The 24,489-nt window shown below is 44.6% G+C and overlaps 1 protein-coding gene across 6 annotated transcripts in view; it reads right to left on the bottom strand.

Moving 5' to 3' along the window:
* Positions 1-24,489, bottom strand: part of RAB3B (RAB3B, member RAS oncogene family) — a 131,041-nt gene that overhangs the window by 11,504 nt on the left and 95,048 nt on the right. For all 6 annotated transcript variants that reach the window (XM_039484590.1, XM_039484586.1, XM_039484588.1 and 3 more), the window contains one exon: positions 19,782-19,900. In XM_039484590.1, coding sequence (XP_039340524.1) covers positions 19,782-19,900 — 119 coding nt within the window. The remainder of the gene's footprint in view (positions 1-19,781; positions 19,901-24,489) is intronic.

Genomic DNA, 24,489 nt, shown 5'->3' with positions numbered 1-24,489 from the left:
CAAGCCTGGGAGGGAGTGGGGAAAAGCAGAGCTGTGCCGTGCTCATGGGAGTAGGCGGAACAGAGATGAGCTGGCATGGGGGGAACCCTGGGAAGGGCCGCAGCAAGTAACACAGGTGCAGAGGAACCGCTTACGGTAAGACGAATTCGGATATAACGAGGTAAAGCAGCCTTATCCCCCAGAGCGCTGCTTTACCGCGTTATATCCGAATTCACATTATATAGGACAGCATTATATTGGGGTAGAGGTGTACATTGTTTTTCTACACTTTGCTCCTTGTGTCAGTGGTGCACGTTCTCACCAGGAGTGCTTGCACCTATTCAGCTGTCAATGTGGGGCATTGTGAGTCAGCTTCTGAAAGCCAGCAACAGTTGATGTAAGCAACACAGTATCTACACTAACACTGTGTCAACCTAACTACATTGATATTGACTCTAAGCCTCCGGTGGAGTTATTAAGTGGGTGTAGCAGGCGAGTTATGACGGCGGGAAGTAAATTTTAGTGTAGATACTTACATAGTTGGTCCATGTCAGCTGCCTTGTGATGACCTAACTCTGTAGCGTAGACCAGGCTCAGTTCTCAAAACAATTTTAGACCTACCTGAAGAAACAAAGGATTCTGCTCTGATGACACTTCTTTGTTGTTGGATAATTTGAACATGCATCCCCTAGAACCTACACCCTGGGGATTCAATACACATTCTGTACATTTCCTAGAAGGGAGCGCAACCGTGTGCTCCTGCGCAGTGAGCCAAGCACCATTTTGAAAAAGATGTAATTGTACTTTAAACTAGTGGGTGGCAATGGCAGGTGCTGTGAGGAGAGTAGCTGTTGCCGCTGTCTTTCCTGGCCGGGTCTGCGTGCGTTAGAGCCGCCATGGCTGCGTAGGGGTGTCCAAGTCCCCCACGGGGAGGGCAGCACTGCACACAAGGGCCCACAATTGTAGCCTCCCTGCCCGGAACAGGGAAGGAGGTATGGCAGGGGCGGAGCGGGCAGCGAGACAGGAGGTCCCTGGGGAGAAATGGGTGGGTGGTTGAGAGATGAGGGCTTGGCACAGCCCTACAACACTGGTGCGCGGTAACTATGGAGGTGTTAGTAGAGCCCCAAAATCCACAGATATCCACTTTATATCTGCAGATTGTGGATATCCGAGGACAATTTTTGTGAATCGCAGATCGGATGCGGATACAAATTTTGTATCCATGCAGAGCTCTACCTTTGACTAGTAAAACGTTTCCTTGCGAAGGCCTAAAACTCTTCTCCTAATGATCTATAAATGAATTCATTAGATTCCACACAAACAAATTACCTTGAATCAGATGCAAGCGCACCACCTAATTTACATGTTTTTAGTTTCTTGTCTTAAGAAAACAATGCTTCTTTCAAGGACATACAGCAAGCTTTACTCAAAATCATATTAAAAAAAAATCACAGCAATGAACAACGTGTATGCGTTCTGTCAACGTCTTACAGATAGATAATCTTTTTATACAAGTTAAAATGTTGAAATCCTATACCCAGATGTCATTTCTAAAATAAGTGAAAATGCTTCGTTTTCAAAGAAGTTTGAAAGATTCCCACTGGATTTAAAGTAAGTGTTCTTGAATGCTTTGGATTTATTCCCAATGGCTAAGGTGTCAGCCAACCTATCATATCACACTGCATTTATGACAGAATGTTTTATTTACACTATGGTTTATTTACTGTGTTTGGACACAACACATCACTAACCAGGCAGAAGAACATGGCGCTTGGAGGAGAGAATAGATCCCTGAGGGCACCTCCAGAGACTTATAGAGTAATAACATGGAGTAACCGAGGGGTGAATTTGACTCTTGACCTTTAAATATTGTCTGGCACTTGTCTAGTTTCAGAGGGAGTTATACTCAGCACCTCAAAGGCTCAGGCTCAAAATGTACATCTATTAACTTTACACAGCACTGTACCATTTGTGATGTAACATGTACTTCTGGACACTACACAGTAAGAACAGTCTGAGAAGATGTTTGAAGATGTTTTAGCCCTTAACACATTTTAATTTTTTCCTTCGTAATGTGTTAAGAAATCTTTCTACCAAATCTTTTTTGGTTTCTGAGTGTTACGTGCCCTCCTCTTTAATTCCCATAGATTTCTAAATAATGTTCTAGTTAAGTGCTGGCAAAATAAAGGCTCAATAAAAATGTCTGTAAATACATGGAGCTGGCCAGAAGCCTTGCAGATGTCAGCATGGTTGTAGAAAACTGCCTGGTGTTACCACACCTAAATACCAGTAGGAACAGAGGTAATTCCATGATCAGGCCACAACCTCTTAGTTAAAGTATGAAACACTGCTGTCTCTTAGGAATCCAAGTGCAACCTGTAGTGAGTGTAGTAAGATGAGGCCCTGAAACAAACTCTTGTATCAAAGGCCCAGTCTGAGGCCTGAAGCCTGAACCAAAGTACTTCCAGGCATTGCTAAGCAAAAGCTGGGCTGTGAGCCACAGGCAGGCCCCACTCACAGAAGTTGGCAAGAAGAAGGTTGCTAGAAGCAGGTGCATCTACACATAAGTGCTAATAAGAGGAACTTGTGCCAAGATAGCATCAGAACACTCCACAGAGATAACAAGGAACAGGCAGGTGCATCTTAAAGACAGGGTCAAAAGGACAACATGATGGATAGATCTGTTTGAAACAACATGATCAAAGGGGGAGACAGCACCCTAATAAGACAAAGGGCTGCACCTCAATACATCAGTAGGGATAAGTAATCTATCCTGTAACTGTATAAAAATAGGTCCCTAGGGGGCAGTGGAGTGTCCCACCACTGACTGAGCTGTGTCCATTGCCAGGGGGCACATATTCGTAGTATGTCCTGTAGAGTCTATAGGAAACAATTACTGTGCTTCGTTTGACAATAAACCTGGCTCGGGTTCCTTTGTAGAGGGGAAGAGGAAGGATAGAGGAGAACTCACAGAGACAACCATCTCGAAGAAGCTGTTACTGCACTGGGTGAGGAACCACCTCTTCTTCTTCTTCAAGGAGTGTTCCTGTGGGTGCTCCATTTTAGGTGACAGTACAGCAGTGCCCCTTGGTGGAAGGAAGGGGCTTCGGCGTTGCGGTCGTGGCAGATGATAAAACCATAAGTCCGAATAGAGCGTCTGATGATGAATGCTGCTCTGTGGCACAATGTTGTGTGAATGCATGGGCTGAGGCCCATGTTGCTGCTTTGCAGATGTCCATAATGGGGTCATTGTTGAGGAAGACTATTGAGGCAGAAAGTGCTCTGGTGGAGTGTGTGCAGGTCCCAGTGGGGGTGGTAGCTGTTGTTAACTGGTGCTGTCAAGCGATTAAAAAAATCAATCGCGCTGTTAAACAGTAATACCATTTATTTACATATTTTTGGCCGTTTTCTACATTTTCATATATATTGATTTCAATTACAACACAGAATACAAAGAGTAAAGTGATCACTTTATATTTATTTTTTATTCCAAATATTTGCACTGCAAAAATAAAAAAAAATAGTATTTTTCAATTCCCCAATACAAGTATGGTAGTGCAATTTCTTTACCATGGAAGTTGAACTTACAAATGTAGAATTACATACAAAAAAAACCTGCATTCAAAAATAAAACAATGTAAAACTTTAGAGCCTACAAGTCTACTCAGTACCCGCTCAGACAAACAAGTTTAGTTACAATTTGCAGGGGATAAAGCTGCCCACTTCTGGTATAAAATGTCACCTGAAAGTGAGGACAGGCATTTGCATGGCATTGTTGTAGCCGGCTCCGCAAGATATTTATGTGCCAGATGCACTAAAGATTCATGTGTCCCTTCATGCTTCAACCACCATTCCAGAGGAGATGTGTCCATGCCGATGACGGGTTCTGCTCGATAATGATCCAAAGCAGAGCAGACCGATGTATGTTCATTTACATCACCTGAATCAGGTGCCACCAGCAGAAGTGATGGAGAGAAATAATTTTGGTGATTTTCTGCAAGTCTTTGTCCTTTCAATGTAAAAAGCTAGCGCTCTTCAGACCTCTAGGGTGTGGAGCACTGCTTCTCATTTATTCCCATGACATTTGGGGAAGAACAACAGGAGATGAATGGGCTGACTCAGATGGAATGAGTAAGCAGCCTTAAGTAAGAACTTGGGATGTGGTCTTAAAGTAACTTTGTTTTTGAAAAATGTTGCATATAGGATGTGTGCCATGAGGATCCCCAGTCCGCCCACTCATCTGGAGGATGTGATAGCGACAAGGAAGGCCACCTTCGGCGAGAGGTGGAGAAGTGAACAAGTCGCTGGTGGTTCAACACCACTAGATTGAGGTCTCATGATGGAGCAGGGTCTTGTATTTTGGGGTAAAGATTACAAAGGCCCTTGAGAATACATTTGGTGGTCGGGTGGGCAAAGATCAAGAACTCGTCCACCTTGTAGTAGAATGCTGTGATTTCTGCGAGATGTACTCTGATCAAGTTCATGGAGAAACCCCATTTTTTAAACTTCCAATATATAGTCCAGTACCAATGGCAGAAGAAGAACTCCATAGATTCTTGACTCATCACTCTATGAACCACTATCATTTCCATCATCTCTTGCAAGAGTTTCTGCCCTCTCATTCTTATCTAGGTCCTCATCTTAGGCAGCTGCTGGGAAAGCAGGAAAACTACACTATCCAGACCTAGTAGAAAGAAGAGGCAGGTCAGAGTGTGATGAAGATGCTGATGGGTACTGACACCTATGACACCTCCCAGCCTCCCCTGGGACCTCACTCACAAAGGCTGAATAAGAAAGGAGCTAAAAGGACGTGATGCAGGACTGTAAGATACTGGCTTTGTGTTTATCAGCGAGTGCAATGTCCCGCTCTAGTATCTGGCCTATATAGAGAATAAAAATTAGAGGAACTTTTCTTTAGCTCAGGTGTTAGAGGCCTGTGTTTTTGCAGCTTAATGATAAGGTTTCTAATTCCAGCTCCCTATCTAAATATGAGTGATTTGCCTGTCTTCAGAAACTTTGTCACTGGACTCTGAACTCTCTCAAAAAGGAAGGAATGGAGCTACTGAAGACCATCTACCCCAGCAAGATCAGTTGAGAAATCTAATAAAATCAGCATAAAACCCTGATCTTTGTCCCGTGCCAGAAGGAGTTCATCCATTAAAGATTCTAACGATATCGCCCTATCGTACTGTGACACAGAGGCCCATTGCTGCCAATGGGCAAAGCATTCATTGTTCTTTACAAGCAACTCCTGACAAACTCACTGCATCTAATACACTGCTTTCATGGTATTGATCCTTGAAGGGCAGCATGTGAGGTCTTTATAGAAATCTTGTAATTTATCAATATTCATAATCATTGTGAGATATGTGGACGAGTAGTATTTAAGGAATAAAATAACTATATTGAAAAATATACCTTATATGGTACTGGAGTAAGAGTTAGTCACCAGGAAACCATCTGTCTCAGTGATGACCCATTCAAGCAGGAGGGAATTCAACCCATCCATGATTAGCCAGTGATGTAACGCAAAGCTCAATTATCAACCCTTGCCCCTCTCCAAACAGTCAATGAAAAACCATCAAAGATAACTGCAAACGATCAAAACCAACGAGATGAAAAGGGAATGTTGTAACAGACTGGAGAACAACATGTTTTTGAATAAACACAGAAGACTGGTTCAATATATCACAGGGTGAAGATAGACACTGTGCATCCATTCACTGAGGAGACAGCTTGAACAAGGGTGTTTCAGGAAAGACTGGATCTTGGTTCCTGGGAAGCCAGTCAGCTCTGCAACAGACTGAACTTGGGGGTGGGGGGAGAATGGGGAATCTACTTTATTGGAAAGGAAAGGTAATAAATATATGGCCAAGTTCGTGTTTTAATGATTTTGTTTTATATTGTAACCATTTATTTCCATCATTCCCTCTTGTTTCTAGTGGAGCCTCTATTTTTCTCTTAAATAAACCTTCTCTTGTTTTATTATAAGTGCTCACAAGTGCTGTGCTTTATACAGGAGTGGTGATTTGGGTAAAACTGGCAAACTGGGGTACACTGCTCCTGTGGGAACAGAGGATTGGGGATTGTTGTGAGTAGCCAGCATCAGGGGCTGGGTATCACAGGGGAATGCATCAAGGGACTCGGGCGCACCTCTTGTTAACCTGTGATGTAAAGAAAGGGCCGGCATAGCCCAGAAGAGAGTGCTTAGTGACTAACAGGCTGGTGATATCAGAAGGCTACCACAGGCAAGACAGCCTCATGCTGGAGACGGGGTAAGGAGATGACTCACAGTCTTGGGTACCCCGAGAACCATCACACATACCTAGATGTAAAGCCAGAAATATAAAAGCTGACCTCTTCCCTCTCATGTCACCCTCAGCCCCACCTGCTTTGCAGTAAATTGGTTAGACTATTTTTGCTAAAGATACTCAGGGTTCAAGTTTGCTCTAAGTTACATCTCTGCAACTCTCAGAGCAAAATGTCGCCCAAGGAACTGAAATTCTGTGCAGTAATGTAAGCTTGAGGCTTTGCAGTCATTTTATTTGTTTTCACTTATTGGTTAACAGGCCACTTAGCTCAAATTGTACCTGCCTATAAAAATGACTAATATTTCCATCTGACAGCTATTTCCATCCAGAAGAGTTATAGCAACAAGACATTAATCTTCTAAGCTAAATCATGCCTCAAATTAATCAGCAGAGTGACTCCCATTATCTTTATTACATCAGGTTTCAGGAAACATGGCAAAGAAGAAATAGAACAAAAAACATTTTGAAAGGTAAAGAAGCACTCAGGCTAAATCTGACCCAAATTTAGATTTGGCAAACATCATACTTCTATTGACATTAGGTTCCATAAAATATTTGCATGAATTAAAAAAAATCCCACTGGATTTTTTGTAAACAAATAAACTCTCCCCCTACAACATTTGTAAGCAAAGCACTGTAGCAGTGTTCTAGGGCATAAGGACCTGGCAGTGAAATTGACAGGGTACTTTATCATTGACTTCAGGAAGAACAGGATTTCACTCTGGAAAGGATGATAGTAAATAAGAATGAAGATGACTATTCTGCTTTAATTCTCATAGCCAGCAGAAATATAAAAAAGTAAACAAAAAGCTTATATGATTAAAAATAAATAAGATTTTTAAAATTATTGAATCTTTAGTAATGTAAAGTATGATACAAATATTTTTTAAATATATGGCAAAAATTTCAAACTTGGGTATCTAAAGTTAGACATCTAAATAAAAGTGGACTGATTTTCAGAGATGTAGCGCACTGGTAGCTCACATATAAGTCAATGGCCCTGAATCACCACTGCTTGGCACCTTGCACATTCATGCCCAGCTATGCAAAATGTGTGTAAGGTGGTTTCATGGTTTGAGGGAATGGGGAATTCAGATCTGGTTTTGTTGCACACTCACTTTGCACAGGTTTAAATAGCTACACAAGATGCAAGCTAGTGGAAAATGAGGTCCTATAGGAGTCACTGGTGCTCAATGCCTCCAAAAATGAGGCCACTTTTATTTGGGTGCCTAAATCACAGAATCATAGAATCTGAGGGTTGGAAGGGACCTCAGGAGGTCATCTAGTCCAACACCCTGCGCAAAGCAGGACCAATCCCCAACTAAATCATCCCAGCCAGGGTTTCGTCAAGCCTGACCTTAACAATCTCTAAGGAAGGAGAGATTCCACCACCTCCCTAGGTAACCCATTCTCGTGCTTTACCACCCTCCTAGTGAAAAAGTTTTTCCTAATCTCTAACCTAAACCTCCCCCACTGCAACTTGAGACCATTACTCCTTGTTCTGTCACCTGGTACCACCGAGAACAGTCGAGATCCATCCTCTTTGGAACCCCCTTTCAGGTAGTTGAAAGCAGCTATCAAATCCCCCCTCATTCTTCTCTTCTGCAGACTAAATAATCCTAGTTCCCACAGCCTCTCCTCATAAATCATGTGCTGCAGCCCCCTAATCATTTTTGTTGCCCTCCGCTGGACTCTTTCCAATTTTTCCACATCCTTCTTGTAGTGTGGAGCCCAAAACTGGACATAGTACTCCAGATGAGGCCTCACCAATGTCGAATAGAGGGGAATGATCACATCCCTCGATCTGCTGCCAATGCTGCTACTTATATAGCCCCAAATGCCATTAGCCTTCTTGGTAACAAGGGCACACTGTTGACTCATATCCAGCTTCTCGTCCACTGTAACCCCAAAGTCCTTTTCTGCAGAACTGCTGCCTAGCCACTAGGTCCCTAGTCTGTAGCAGAGCATAGGATTCTTCCATTCCAAGTGCAGGACTCTGCACCTGTCCTTGCTGAACCTCATCAGATTTCTTTTGGCCCAATCCTTCAATTTGTCTAGGTCCCTCTGTATCCTATCCCTACCCTCCAGCGTATCTACCTCTCCTCCCAGCTTCGTGTCATCTGCAAACTTGCTGAGGGTGCAATCCACGCCATCCTCCAGATCATTAATGAAGATATTGAACAAAACCGGCCCGAGGACTGACCCTTGGGGCACTCCGCTTGATACCGGCTGCCAGCTAGACATGGAGCCATTGATCACTACCCATTGAGCCCGATGATCTAGCCTGCTTTCTGTCCAGTTTATAGTCCATTCATCCAGCCCATACTTCTTTAACTTGCTGGCAAGAATACTGTGGGAGACCGTATCAAGAGCTTTGCTAAAGTCAAGGAATAACACATCCACTGCTTTCCCCTCATCCACAGAACCATTTATCTCCTCATAGAAGGCAATCAGGTTGGTCAGGCATGACTTGCCCTTGGTAAATCCATGCTGACTGTTGCTGATCACTTTCCTCTCCCCTAAGTGCTTCAGAATTGATTCCTTGAGGACCTGCTCCATGATTTTTCCAGGGACTGAGGTGAGGCTGACTGGCCTGTAGTTCCCCAGATCCTCCTCCTTCCCTTTTTTAAAGATGGGCACTACATTAGCCTTTTTCCAGTCATCTGGGACCTCCCCCGATCGCCATGAGTTTTCAAAGATCATGGCCAATGGTTCTGCAATCACATTCGCCAACTCCTTTAGCACCCTCAGATGCAGTGCATCCGGCCCCATGGACTTGTGCTCATCCAGCTTTTCTAAATAGTCCTGAACCACTTCTTTCTCCAGGGAGGGCTGGTCACCTCCTCCCCATACTGTGCTGCTCAGTACAGTAGTCTGGGAGCTGACCTTGTTCGTGAAGACAGAGGCAAAAGAAGCATTGAGTACATTAGCTTTTTCTACATCCTCTGTCATGAGGTTGCCTCCCTCATTCAGTGAGGGGCCCACACTTTCCTTGACCTTCTTCTTGTTGCTAACATACCTGAAGAAACCCTTCTTTTTACTCTTAACATCCTTTGCTAGCTGCAACTCCAATATGGGTTTAGGTGCCGAACTTTAGCACCCAAGTTTTTAAAAAAAGCTATTGTACAATTTTAAACTAATGCCTTTAACTAAACACACCTCTCTCTCTTAAGGAACTGACTGAAGAGATATCTGAGCCATTAGCAATTATCTTTGAGAACCATGGAAGAGATCCCAGAACACTGAAGAAGGGCAATTATAGACCTATCTATAAAAAGGGAAATTAGGACAACCCAGAGAATTATAGACCAGTCAGCTTAACTTCAGTAGTGGAAAGATAATGGAGCAAATAATCAAGCAATCAATTTGTAAGCACCTAAGAGATAATAAGGCGGCAAGTAACAGTCAACATGGATTTTTCAAGAACAAAATCATGTCAAACCATCCTAATATCCTTCTTTGACAAGGAAACAAGCCTTGTGGATGGGGGGAAGCAATAGATGTGATATATCTCGACTTCTGTAAGGGCTCGTCTATACTTAAAATGCTTCAGATGTGCAGTTGTAGTGCTTCATGAAGACACTATCCATGCCGACAGGAGGAGTTCTCCTGTTGGAGTATGTAATCCACCTCCCCGAGAGGTGGTAACTTGTCTACACTGGGGGTTAGGTGAGTTTAACTGTGTCGCTCAAGAGTGTAGATTTTTCACACCCCTGAGTGATGTAGTTATACTGACCTAATTTCCTAGTGTAGACCAGACCTAATGCTTTTTATACTGTATCACATGACCTACTTATAAACAAACTAGGGAAATATAGCCTAGATGAACCTACTATAAGATGAGTGCAAAACTGGTTGTAAAAGCATGTTCAGAGAGTAGTTATCAATGGTTCACAATCAAGCTTGAAGGGCATATGAAGCGGGTTCCTCAGGGATCTGTCCTGGGTCCTGTTCTACTCAATATCTTCATAAATGATTTAGATAATGGCATAGAGTACACACACACAAAGTATAAGGACCTGGGGACTAGAAGCCAGGTCTGCAAAGTCTGGGACAGCTGATATTCACACAGTGCAACCAGAAGGCCATGCAAAGGCACAGCCAAGGAGCATATGGAGAGTATGCACCGCTGGAAGTACTGCCCAAAAGATCCTGAGTGATGGTACCCTGCGTCTCTCTGATTGGCCAAGTGCCATATTTAACCTCAGGGGTTGTCCGGTCAACCACACAGACTCTGGCCGGCTGCAGTGCCAGACTTTGCTTGATCTCCAATCTCCAGCTCCAGCCTGTTTGTGAACCTGCTTCCTGATTCTAGCCTGGTACTACCTTTGCGAGTCTCCAGGCTCCAATCCTGGCCTGACTCTGACCCTGACTCCTGCAATTCCTCCAACTCCAGTCTGGTGACCTACTGTCACTGATGGGCAGACCTCAGCCCAGGTGTGACCACTGGGCAGGACCGCCTACTCCCTGGTCTCTTATATAAAGTTTCTGGACCATACCAAGCTGGGATGGGTTGCAAGCACTTTGGAGGAGGGAAGGAGAAGAATGGGCGGGCAGGGCCATGGTTCGGGAACTGCTGGCCCCCCACTTTTAGGCAGTTTCTGGCACTCCTGTCTTCAAGTATGTAAAAGGTTGTTACAGAGAGGAGGGTGATAAACCACTGAAGACAGTACAAGAAGTAACAGGCTTAAATTGCAGCAAGGGAGATACAGGTTAGACAATAGGAAAAACTTTCTAACTGTAAGGGTAGTTAAGCAGTGGAACAAATTACCTAGGGAGGTTTTGGAATCTCTGTCACTAGAGGTTTTTAAGAACAGGTTAGATAAACACCTGTCAGGGATGGTCTAAATAATACTTGGTCCTGCCTGAGTGCATAGGACTGGACTAGGTGACCATCAAGGTCCCTGCTAGTCCTCCATTTTTATGGTTCTTTTTCCCTCTCTCTTTCAGGATTTTATAAAGATTCCTATTACCACACCTATTACCTAAGGTCCTGGCAAAATGAATGAGTGGAAAGCTCATGTCATACAGATGTTTTCCTTTCACTTGACCCCGGACAGGGTAGTGTGACTTGTATATTCGTATTCTGTATGCAGTTTTTCTGTCTGTCTCTCACTGTCATTGTTCCTATGGGAAGACTCCTAACTGAGGCCTGGTCTATACATACAGTTGTACTGTTTGACTAAAGGTGTGATTTTGTACTGATTAGTTAAACCAACGTCACTTTGTGTGTTGACACTATTAGTTTAAACCTGGCTTATATCAGGTTACCTTGCTTTGGTAAATATACAGGCACAAGCTAAACTGATATTACCAGTTTAAACTGATACAAGAACATGCACACAAAAGTTGTACCAGTTTAATGAACTGATTTAATTTACACTGGTGCAACTTGTCTGTTGTCAAGCCTTAAGACTAGCAATTCTAACTATGCTTTCTCCAAAAGCATTCTTTCCTCTGATCACAGATTGCACAGAATCCATTTAGAGTGTGCAACTTGCAGTTCTGAAGTCAATTGCTTTCAAGAGTACTCAAAATACATGACATTTAACTTGGAGAATAGTGAAAGAAGCTCTCCTCTGATATACTTGGCATTTTGATAGTTTATCAAGTGTCAGGAGGTAGCCGTGTTAGTCTGTATCCACAAAAACAACAAGGAGTCCGGTGGCACCTTAAAGACTAACAGATTTATTTGGGCATAAGCTTTTGTGGGTAAAAAAACACTTCTTCAAATGCATGGAGTGAAAATTACAGATGCAGGCATTATATAATGACACATGAAGAGAAGGGAGTTACCTTACAAGTGGAGAACCAGTGTTGACAGGGCCAATTCGATCAGGGTGGATGTAGTCCACTCCCAATAATAGATGAGGAGGTGTCAATTCCAGGAGAGGCAACGCTGTTTTTCTAATGAGCCAGCCACTACCAGTCCCTATTCAAGCCCAAATTAATGGTGTTAAATTTGCAAATGAATTTTAGTTCTGCTGTTTCTCTTTGAAGTCTGTTTCTGAAGATTTTTTGTTCAAGTATAGCTACTTTTAAATCTGTTATAGAATGTCCAGGAAGACTGAAGTGTTCTCCTACTGGCTTTTGTATGTTACCATTCCTCATGGTATGTTGGCCCTGTCAACACTGGTTCTCCACTTGTGAGGTAACTCCCTTCTCTTCATGTGTCATTATATAATGCCCGCATCTGTAATTTTCACTCCATGCATCTGAAGAAGTGGTTTTTTTTACCCACGAAAGCTTATGCCCAAATAAATCTGTTAGTCTTTAAGGTGCCACCAGACTCCTTGTTGATAGTTTGTGTGACTCTGATGAGATTTGTAACTGCGTCAGAAGAAAGCTTCACGGTTCTTAGCTACAACTATGGGCAGCGGGTGAAGCTTCCACTGGGGTAGGCTAGCTCCCTGTCCCGCCTCTTCTGCCTGCAGCCCCACCCACACTCCTCCCCAGGTCCTGCCCCTCCCCACTCAGTCCCGACCCCACGCCACTGCTTGCTGCATCCCTCCTCTCCTCTCTCCTCCCCCCTACCGATGTCCCTCCTTTCCTCCACTGCACCTCTCCCCAGAGACCTCCGCCACTTGCATTCTCCAGATCCCTCCATGTCCCTCCTCTCCTCCACCCTCCCCCCCTGTGGGGATGGGGAGGTGAGGAAGGACCTAGTGAGCAGGGGGCAGGGGAGGTCTGGCAGGGGAAGGGAGTGGAGGAGAGGAGGGATGCAGTGATTGGGGGGGGGCTCATGGGGGAGGAGACAAGTGGATCAGTGGGGGGGAGGACCTCGTGTGGGAGGAGGGTGGAGGAGAGGAGAGATGCGGTGAGTGGCAGGGACCTCTGGAGGTGGTGGGTGGAGTGGAGGAGAGGAGGGACACACCAGATGGCAGCGGGGACCTCATGGAACGGGGGGGAACAGGGAGGGGAAGAGGCAGAGCACAGAGGGGCCACCATGGCCCAGGTGTCCGGCGGCAGGGCAGCGGCGGCTACGCTGGGGAAGGCTTAGCCTTCTCTGGCCTACTGTACCCGCTGCCCATGGCTACAGCAGTACAGTAACCCTGAACATTATTTGGCAAACCAGTGACTAAAGATGCCTACAATGATCAAGGCACAGATTAAGCAGCCTGATAATTCTTCAGCTACCCTTATAATTGCTTCATGCTTTAGCCATATAGTGAATTCAGATACAGTCCAAATCATGTTGCATGTTCTGCTCATGACCTCTGATCCTATTAAGATGAAATCTTCTCCATTAATAAACCTGTTCATATGCATTATGGGGTAGCACTAAGCACATCATCCTTACTTTAAGACTGATAGCACAGAGATGCATCACAAGAAGGTATTTCTAGTTTAATGAAAGATACCACAATTCACATCTGCACTAATATATGAAAAGGTCACTGCACACAAACTGTGATTAATGGAGAGGCGGCCACTGGCTTGGTGGAAAGAGCATGATGGTTATGCAGAAGAATCAGGTTTTGGCAGAACCTTTAGATTTGTGCGCTGAGGGGTTAGCATTACAGAAATGATTTTTAGTTGCTGGAGGGTGGTTCAGGAGAGTGGGTGAGGTTTATGTGACTAGTGTGATGTCATGGTTTGGGAGATGTGTAAATGGGTCGGACTCACCCCTGCGGCGCCTCCTGCTGGTCGTCCTCGAGAATTAGCTCTTTCCAGCCCTGGAGCACCCTCTGCAGGCCGGTGATCCACCTGTTTGCTACTGGCCCTGTGTCCCTCCCAGGACCCCGGTGCCCCTTTAACCTTTAATTGGGTTTCCCCTTCCCAGGGGAACCCCCACCCTACAATCCCCACTTCGCCTCAGTAGTGGCTACTGCCCAGTCTATCTAGCCCCCGTTCGCTGGGGCAGACTGCAGTAGCCAGCACCCATCATCGGCAAAGGGGGTTTGGACCTGCTGCCTTGGCCTACCCCTAGGTTGCCCCCTGCGACCCCCAGTACCTTTTGCCCTATGCTAGGCCGCAGCCTGGGGCTTTCTAGACTGGAGCTTCCCCAGCTCCTCAGCCTTTCCCCAGCCCTGCTTCACCCTAGGTACCTTGTCTCAGTTCCCTGCAGCCAGGCCCATCTCCCTCTAGAAACAGAGAGAGACTGACTGGGCTCCTGGCTCATAGCCTTTTATAGGGGCCAGCTGTGGCCTGATTGGGGTGTGGCCCAGCTGCGGCTACTTCCCCAATCAGCCCAGCTTTTAAACCCCTTAAAACCAGGAGCAGGGATCCACCCTGCTACAAGGTGGTTCTTCAGATCTGCGTGGAGGCAAAAACCATGTGTGACTGCCTGATGGGGTTCAGCCATATCAAGAATAAAATGGTGGCTAAAACCAAACAAGTTGGGGGAAAGCCAAGTATTAACAACAAAAGACTATATTGTAGCTTTTAGCTTTCAGCCCACATTGGGAGATGCCAAAGGAGAACATTCTAGAGGCAGCCTGGCTGATTCAGCCAGAATTCCTTCAGGGCACTGGGAAGTGAAGTAAAGATCGTTAACAACTTTTTACAGGGTGCAGCCCAACCTCTGGTGCTGACTCAGTTCCAGCAAAAAAAAAAAAAGGCCTATGCCTCAGACCCCCCGCTTTCCTTGTCCACCACCTCCTCCTCCTCACATCCGTGGTGTGGATGTGTGCAGTGGTGAGGTCTCTGCTGAGGATGGGATGCAGCTCTTTGTAAAAGTAGCAGGTCTGTGGCTTGGCACCAGATAGATTGTTGGCCTCCCTGGCCTTTTGGTATGCCTGCCACAGCTCCTTGGCTTTCATGTGATGCTGCTGATAGTCCCGGTCATACCCCTTCTCCTGCATCCCCTGAGCAATCTGCTCATAGATGTCAACATTCGTACAGCTCTGTTCAGATCTGCATCTGTACAGCCTCGTCTCCCCGCAGGCCCAGGAGATGCAGCATCTCCTATCTACTCCAGGCAGGAGCACGTCTGGAGCATGTAGCCAGCACAGTCAGCTGGGCAGTTGCACTCAACAATGGAGATCTGCCAGGTATGTTTGCCAAGCTGGATGATCAGGAAAAGGAATTTCAAAAATTCACAAGGATTTAAAGAAGAGGGAGGTCTTCCAGTCTTCATGACCTTTGGGCAGTGAAGTTCACAATGGTACCAGAGTGGTCAGTGTGGGGCATTGTGGGACAGCTTCTGGAGGACAGTTAGGGTTGACATAAGTAACACAGTGTCTCAACTTGCACTTCATAGACCATGACTCTACACTGCTTGGGGAGGTGGTGTTATTATGTTGGTGTAACAGGGCACTTACATAAGTGGAAGACAAATTTAAGTGAAGACACATGCTCAACTAGGTTGGCATAAACTGCCTTGCATCGACCTAACTTTGTAGTGTAGACCAGGCATGAAATGATGGTGAAGAATCTGTTCCCTCAGTACAACCAGTACTGACCAGGCTATCAGACTCCCATACCGTATATGAGAAACTATCAAATGAGATCATAAACTTCAGGTAGAGGCTTCCTAGGACACATTATTATGTGCATTTGTTCTGTTTTACTAACTCAAGGAAAGCAATTGTTGCCAGAACGGGATGGTTCCTAGGTCCTTCATTCTCACGTTACCCTTTGTTATGTCTCTCTAGGAAGGTATGACCAGTCTCTCTCTCTCACACCAGAGTGCCTCCTTGCTGTTCCACAAGAAAAGTCATATTCACACAACACACAGTCAACCTGTGGAACTCCTTGCCAAAGGATGTTGTGAAGGCCAAGACTATAACAGGGTTCCAAAAAGAACTAGATAAATTCATGGAGGATAGGTCCATCAATGGCTATTAGCCAGGATGGGCAGGGTTGGTGTCCCTAGCCTCTGTTTGCCAGAAGCTGGGAATGGGTGACAGGGGATGGATCACTTGATGATTACCTGTTCTGTTCATTTCCTCTGGGGCACCTGGCATTGGCCACTGTCGGAAGACAGGATACTTTGGTTTTACCCACCATGGCCATTCTTATGTTCTTATTCCTTAACTGGAAAACCAAGTGGCCCCATCACATATGGAGTGGTATGATTCTGTAGATGACCGAAGGAGGTCTGAAGTGTGGGCGTACAACTCCAGAATTAAATTCTCTAAATATCAGTAGTTGGGATTAATTGGCCAAAATGCCCATTAGACTTTTGGAGCTCTGAGTGATCACTTGAAAATGCAAAACAACTATTAGCGGGAGGGACTCTCCTTTAGTTCATGGTTCCACATATTTCCAGTGATATGATTCATACCTCTGCTTGTGAGTTTAACAGCTAATTAAGTATGGAGTTCCTCTTTATTTAGGCATAAATCTGCAGTAGTTTCTAATCAAAACTGTGTTTAACATGCCTTGATGGAAATGCTCCTTTAGTGTTTGAAGGCTGGACAACATACTGTTATACAGATGGGAAAGTGATGTACAGCTTCTAGTAATATGCTAGAAGTAATGTATAGCTTCTAGTAATATGCTTTCTGCATAATTATAATGACCCTGAGATCTCATAAACACACATTATTAAAGAGAACTGTTATTCAACAGAAACCTGAATTGAACTTGATGCTGACAGTTAATACCAAAACTATCATATTTCCACTGCCAGATAATTCCAGAACAAGTTTTGATGTGCTTTAATGGTGATCATTTAGGGAAACTGTAAAAGTCACATACATGTCTCTATCAGACTCCAGCAAGGTCACTAAAAGCCCTGCAAATCATTCTAGATTCCTTAAATCATTGGGCTGCCTCTTTGCAAACTGACAAACCCTTTCTACTATATGACCCATAAGCAGTAGGAGAAGAAAAAGGAGTGATTACAGTAAGCTGTTCTAGAGATTCTTTGGGCTTGCTCTCACTGAAGAGGGAAAAGACCTAGCCCTACAGTTAAGCTGTATATTTTCTGAGTGAAAGCTGTTCTAACATTGTAGTAACATTAAGCTGGGTATACATTCTAGTACCAGATTACGTTTCAGCCATTTATATAGAAGACAGAAATAAAATCAGCATTTTCTCAATGTCAGCTTCAACTTGCAAGCCCAAAGACAGATACTATTTTTTAGCTTAAAATGTAAATTGACCAATGGCTTCATATTTTTCATTGCAAAAGCCAAACTATTTCCAAAGTGTATAATTCAAGAGCCAGGTGTAAATCACTGTAGCTCTACTGAAGTTAATGAAACTACTCCAATTTATACTTGCTGAAGATCTGGCCCAGAGACTAGTTTTAGGGTTAAACCCTCCCATTCCCCAACAACACTAATTTCTTACTCTCCCATTCCCCTCCACCATACACTGAATACAGTTTTAAGCCAGAATTTTAAAAGAATTCTCCATACATCTGAGCACCATCTTACCTGGGCTCTTTGCTGAGAATGTGGCAGCACTGGACAATTAGTCAGTCAGTGCCTTGGGTTTTCAAAGCTTGCTCTCAGCCACTTGCAAATAAGAGGCCTTGAACTGGTCACTGAGGAACTGTAAATGAAGGCGCTGTTGGGCTCCTGATGCCAATGCTCACAAGTCTCCATTCACTTGAGCCTCACCCTATGTTGTGGTGTATAAATAGTGTTGGAATTTTTTAGAAGGGATATAACCTTGTATGCTTTAGGGCATAAACCAACCAATCTGAGAGGGGTTAGGGAGAAGCTGAGCAGATTATTCCATAGCTGTCCACCAGGAGGTTTTTTAACCTTCCTCTGAAGCACCTAGCATTTGCCGCTTTCAGTCAAGTTATTGGACTAGACAGACCCTTGGCAGACCACCACCCTCAACAGGCCCAGGTTTCATGGGACTCTCCCACCTTGACCCACAAACCCTCCTGTCCCACAGAGCTGGCTGGGTTTGGCTCCCCACTCTGGGAGTTGCAACCTGAGCTCTGATGCACTTAGTCACACAGCACTGTTCAGGTTTGGCCTGACCCCAGCACCATGCACCAGGGGACAGGTTGCAACCCCTGGATTGGAGGGCCAAGCCCAGACAGCCCCATGGGACAAGAGTCGCAGGAGCTGCCGCTATGGGGTGAGAGTGAGGCAGGCTTGCTCTTCAACTCCCCCCCACACACACTGAGGCCGTTCCCGGAGCACCCCCCCCCCTACACGTTACATCCCTCTCCCCCAGGGCAGGACCTGGCATGGGTTGATGACCCGGCACCCCTCCGTTGCCCCGTGGTGACCGGACATTGTACAGGTTCCCTTTCGACTGGACTTTCTAGTCGAAAATCAGACACCTGGAAACACTGACACTGGGCCATATTCTCAGTATGATCAGCATATTTTTAGGAACAATCAACACCTCCAACAGGTGCAGGTAATACAAATTTGTCTCCTATGTGCTGTTGCTTCCTCCTGAATATAAGTTTGTTTGCCACATGCTGTTGTCTCCTTCCCTGGTTGTGAAAAAACATTTTCAAAGGAACACAAATAAGAGAAAGCAGCAAAGAGTCCTGTGGCACCTTATAGACTAACAGACGTTTTGGAGCATGAGCTTTCGTGGGTGAATACCCACTTCGTCGGATGCATGTGGGTATTCACCATGTGGGTATTCACCACAAGAGATTCTCCAATCCCTAACCCTGCTCACTACAACACATGCATTCCTTGGATATAAGGCCTATTAAAGGTTAAAGATATTTTTTTTATCAGAGCCCCTTGTGAAAGTATTGAAAGTTACTCTCTACTCTGTTACACTTTCAGGGCTCGTCCCTCCCCAGCTAAGCTAAGGTGCTTCAAAACACCATGAAGCATATATTGAAAGTTTCAGTATTATTTTTTCCCCATTAATACTTTATTTGGGTCTTAGGCAGCTTTAACCACATGCACTCTCAGTACAGCAATGATAATGGTTCACTAAGGTTGCAGTGAGTATAATGGAACTGAACCAGGCACCACAGCTGAAAATTGATTAGACCAATTAACCTTTTCCATAGAGTTCATAAAGGTTAATTGGAAAACCTCAGCTAAAGTTTTAAAAACCTCCTATGTCACAGAGGAACCCAAGTTCCATTTTCAAAAGTGATTAGGCTCTTACATGCCTAAATCACATTTGAAAATGGGATTAGGTGCTTTTGGAAATTTTACCCCTCTTTAGATTTTACCCAGGTTATAATAATGATTGGCTGTATCCAACTGGCCCGTGAAACCAGCATTTTACTGGGTTGTAGTGGCTCGATAGGGAAGAACCTCAATAACCCATAAGTGTTGTGTGTGATCATATATATATTTTTTTGCTGTGAACAAGAGCTTTAAAAATCCACCACTGGAAATAAAATCTTTTATAAAATAATTTTTTTTAAACCCTAAAGGAACTAGCTAGTGGAGTTGTGCAACTTTTTCTCAAGCGCAATTCCATAGTGCAACATTTCTTCTGAATTTCAAATGAATGATGAAGAACATAGTAATACAAAGCAACTGCAGGGAGGTAAGGAAATTACTCCCAACCCACATGAAACAGTCAACAAGCATTGGGGAAGAGATAACTGGCTTAAAAAATAAAAAAGAGGGATTACAATAATTTGTTCCATACCAGTCCTGCACTGCATTAAACGACTCTTCACTGGTGATATCATACATCAGGATGAACCCCATAGCGCCTCGATAATAGGCTGTAGTGATGGTCCTGTATCTCTCTTGTCCAGCAGTATCCTAAATAAAAAATGGAAGTGGTTAGGCTTTGTGGCCCAGGGTCGCAGAAATAAGAACTAAAAGTTAGGGTCCTACACCCATATTTAGGCAACTAAATGAGTGTTCTGATTTTCAGAAATGCTGAGTACCCAACAGCTCCCACTGCAGTAATTGATTTCTGTTTATATTTTAGTATTAATTATGTTTCTGCATTAAGTATGTTCTGATCATTGTATTTTGACATGTGTCCTGCTAAAAAAAAAATACGGGAAAATGTCAACCCTTTAATTGCTGTTCCCTGCCACACGCTCTGTGCAGCAGCAGAATGTTGCAGAGTTCATTGAATGTCAACACTTCCAAGCAGATGGAAATGGGACAGCAGTCAAGGGCTATTCTGTGTAAAGAGTGTATAAGAATTTAGCACTGATGAGAGAGTGAAATTTTTGGTTTAGACACAGAGTGGTTGCTGCAAGTGCCTTTTGTGAAAGTGCTGTTTAAAACAGTACAATGTGAAAACACACTAGGAAACATTTAGTGCTCACCAGTAGGGTCTAAATGGATCAGTTAATGCACAGCACATTAATGCGCTTTAGAAATCACACCCCAGTAGAGCACATTACCCCACTATGTAGACAAGCCCCTGCCTGGAAGGGCTACCTTGAGGTGGAGACAATAGCTCAGGGTTTGTCTGTACATTAAACTTATTCCAGATGAAAGTAAAATGTGAATTTTAGGGCTTGTCTACACAGGGACATTCAGGAAAATTAATCTGAATTAACTGAAGGTGTGAATTAGGCAAATAGTATTAAATCCCTGTATCGATACTGTAAAAAGCGACAAAGAGTCCTGTGGCACCTTATAGACTAACAGACGTATTGGAGCATAAGCTTTCGTGGGTGAATACCCACTTCATCGGATGCATGTCAGACTAACAGGGCTACCCCTCTGATGTATGGATACTGTCATTCAGAATTCAAGTGTCTTTAATTCAGATTAGTTTAATTCACGAAGGAAATGTGAGTATCCACCCAGGAATTTTGAAGGAGTGTGTCCACACAGGCATTTAATATGGTCTAACTAATCCACTTTAAAAGTTACTTTGGATTAATTTTGCGCAGTGTCCCCTCGTAGGCAAGCACTCAAATGAAATAACTTCCAGAATAACTTCAGCAGTGTACTTTTATTCTAGAATAAAAGTGCCTTTTTCTGGTTTAGCTCAATCCACTTCCAAAGTGTTTTAAACTAATTTATGTACATATGGATTTATTCAGGAAGTGGGTATTCACCCACGAAATCTTATGCTCCAATACATCTGTTAGTCCTTAAGGACTCTTTGTTGCTTTATTCAGGAATAGTTATTCCAGAATACCTATTCAAGAATAATTTCATGTGTAGACAAACCCTCAGTCTCCATGTCCATTCAATTTTTGGCCTATCTGCTGGGACTCTCAATGTGGATATGAAATATTGGTGAATTTTATGCTGACACATGGCTACAGGAAACCATTTCACATAGGCCATCTGTGACACTGGCAGACCAGGGTGGCAGCTCATGCCAAAGTCCCCATGTCTCAACTGAATACTCACAAGTACATAGCTGCAGTCAGTCTGGCTCACCTGTGTGTTAGTATTAGAATTATAAGACTGTGTTTAGACTTTACTGAATGGTCATGAGTTGCTGCATGCATTAATCTCACTTATAACATTGGTAGCCATATTGTAAGGTAATATTTAAGTGGCTGTATTGTGAACCTCTGTGACTGCATAAATCACAAAACAGGACAGAGACTAATTAGTGTGAAGGGCTGACCTTCAAGAGTAAGTATGACCTTCCCAAAAGGGAAGTTCCATCAATACTAGACATACTGCTGTTGGACATTGCACTGGAATTTCCTATGTATTGCATCAAGAGGAAAAAAGACTTTTGTTATTCTGCTTTCCTCCCTGTGAAGATGACTCCGGCAAGTGGACCGCTTCCATTAGCTGAATTTGCAGCTCTGAGCACATGGCAGGAGGGGAATAAAAGCCCTCCAACAAAAGGAACTTGGAATCTTTATGTTGTTTGAACACGGGGGTGTGGGGGGAAGGTTTTCTAGGCAGAAGCAAGAGCTTTCTAGCTACTCAGCCTGTATTTGCCCGAAGGGATGTATAGATCTTGCTGACTACAGACACTTCTATTATCTTTTGAAACTTAAGAATGTAACTCAGTTGTGTATATATGTTAACTAGCTTTAACCTTTGTAAATAACTCTTCCTTTTCCTATTTAATACATCAGTATATAGATTATTATACGATTGGCTACAAGCATTGTCTTCGGTATGATTGTGACATACCAGGGTACAATCCAGACTAAGGAGTAGCTGAGTCACCCCTAGCCTGTAACCTCGGGTGCCCTTTACAATGTCTTGCTGCTGTAGCCTCCAGCCTGGACTGCTCACAAACAGCTTCCAGCATGTAAGTCACTCCCAGCTCTGTGTGTGCTGCAACCAGCCAGCCATACCTTGGCTTTTACCAGCCTTCAGAGCAGGTGCTGGCCCACTGGGGGCCCTAAGCAGGAATATCTCCCCCCCCCCGACACACAATACTAAAACCAGGCAAGTTCTTATAATAAAAAGTGAATAGGGTGGCCCCTGGAGCTGCTTGGAGCCCTAAGCAATTGCTTAGTCTGCTTATGCCTACCACCAGCTCTGCCAGCCTTGGTTATGCTACAGGGTGACACCAACACCCCCCGGGTCCTATGTTGCCCGGCCCTCTCCTGGACAGTGAAAATATGTTGAGTCTATTGTGCCTTCAAAGGAATAATAGCGCACAATTTGCTACCCCAAATGGAGTTATCCAGACACTTGAACACACTGGATTAGGGAAAACAGTAAAACAAGTTTATTAACTACAGAGAGATAGATTTTAAGTGAGTACAAGTAATGAGGCATAAAAGTCAGAAATAGTTACAAAAAATAAAGATAAAATGCCTACTGGTACCTAACTTAAACTACATTAGAGTCAAAGCAAAGTTTTCTCGCCACATGCTTTCAACAGTCTTACTGACCAAACTCTTTAGGCCAGGACTCTTCTCCCAGAGTCTAACATAGGGGTGGGGGATCTATGGCCCACAGGCCGGATCCAGCCCGCTGCTTCATTTCATCCGGCCCACGGCAAGTCTCTGCACCAAAAGCCCCGAGCTTCGGTGCCCCCCCACGGGACTGGAGCTGCAAGCGCCAGCTCGCCAGGTTGCCAGAAGTCCGGTCAGCTCCGCGCAGCTCCCGGCAGCGACCGGCATGTCCCTGTGGCCCTTAGGAGCAGAGGTGATTAGGGAAGCGCCGCCCCCTGCCCCCACCCCCAGTGCCTGCTCCACAGCTCCCATAGTCGGGAACTTCAGCCAATGGGAGCTGAGGGGGTGGCGCCTGTGGGTGCGGGCAGCACACACAACACAGAGCCCCATTGCCCCTCCGCCTAGGGGCCGAACATGCAGAGGCTTCTGGGAGCAGCACAGAGTCCCAGCAGGCAGGGAGCCTGCCTTAGCCCTGCGGTGCCGCCAACCAGGAGCCACCTGAAGTAAGCACTATCCAGCCAGAGCCCGCACCCCGAACCTCCTGCCCCAGGTCAGAACCCCCTCCCGCACTCCAAAGCCCTTGGCCCCAGCCTGGAGCCCCCCCCGTACCCCAAAACTCTCATCCCCAGCCCCACAACAGATCCCACACCCCCAGCCAGAGCCCTCACCTGTCTGCACCCCAACCCTCTGTGTGGCCCACGACTGATTTTTTTCTGTGGATCAGTGGACTCTGATAGAAAAAGGGTTCCCCACCCCAGTCTAACAGCTGCTTCCTTTGTCTCATCAGATGCAGTGAATGTGATGGGCAGGGAGGGGTGGTGTCTTGGAGTGACTGCCCCTCCTTTCTTAGTGTTTCAGTCCCCCTCTTGAAAAACACTTCCAGCTGAGAATTAGGAGACAAAGAGACTATGCAGAAGGATATTCCCCGCTGGTTTTTTTCACCTGTTTGAACTTCCTTTGTTTGCCCTCCCTGCTTGATGACTGTTTTCTGATTCAATGCAAATTGAGGCAAAACACACATTCCTTCTTTTATTTAGGATAAACCTGACTTCTGCCTGGGTAGGGCTGTGGCATTTGGAAATGTCTTAATATCACCATACAGGATAATCTTATAACTTCACACAGGATGTTCCCACACATATTTTACCAGGACAACACTGACCAGGAAATTACAAGTTTCAAAATGATACCTTACAAGGCATGTTTTGTACAAAGATTATTAAAATAGTATGTAGGGTATGAATACCGGGGTTTATTCTGTCATGGTGATATCTAAGGTGCAATGGACCTGGGGTTAGTGACTGGTTCTTTGGGACTGGGAGTAACCTGAATATTGCTGTCATTCTTGGTGTAAGGGACCATCTATCACAAAAATAAACTTACCTGAGTGATAAGACAGACCACAGTACCAAAGGGGACTGTCTGTTACTTGATGTTAAGGCTGTTATAGTGCCTGACGTGTTTACACTTGATAATTCATTGGTGAAATCTAAATACAGAACTTACCGCCAGTTTGGGGTTTATGCCCTGTTTCCTAAAAGTCTGCCCTGAAGTTGGTAC

Source organism: Mauremys reevesii, linkage group 8 (assembly GCF_016161935.1).
Source record: "Mauremys reevesii isolate NIE-2019 linkage group 8, ASM1616193v1, whole genome shotgun sequence".
NCBI lineage: Eukaryota > Metazoa > Chordata > Testudines > Geoemydidae > Mauremys > Mauremys reevesii.
Note: the sequence above shows the minus strand (reverse complement) of the source record. Positions and strands in the feature narration are given on the sequence as shown.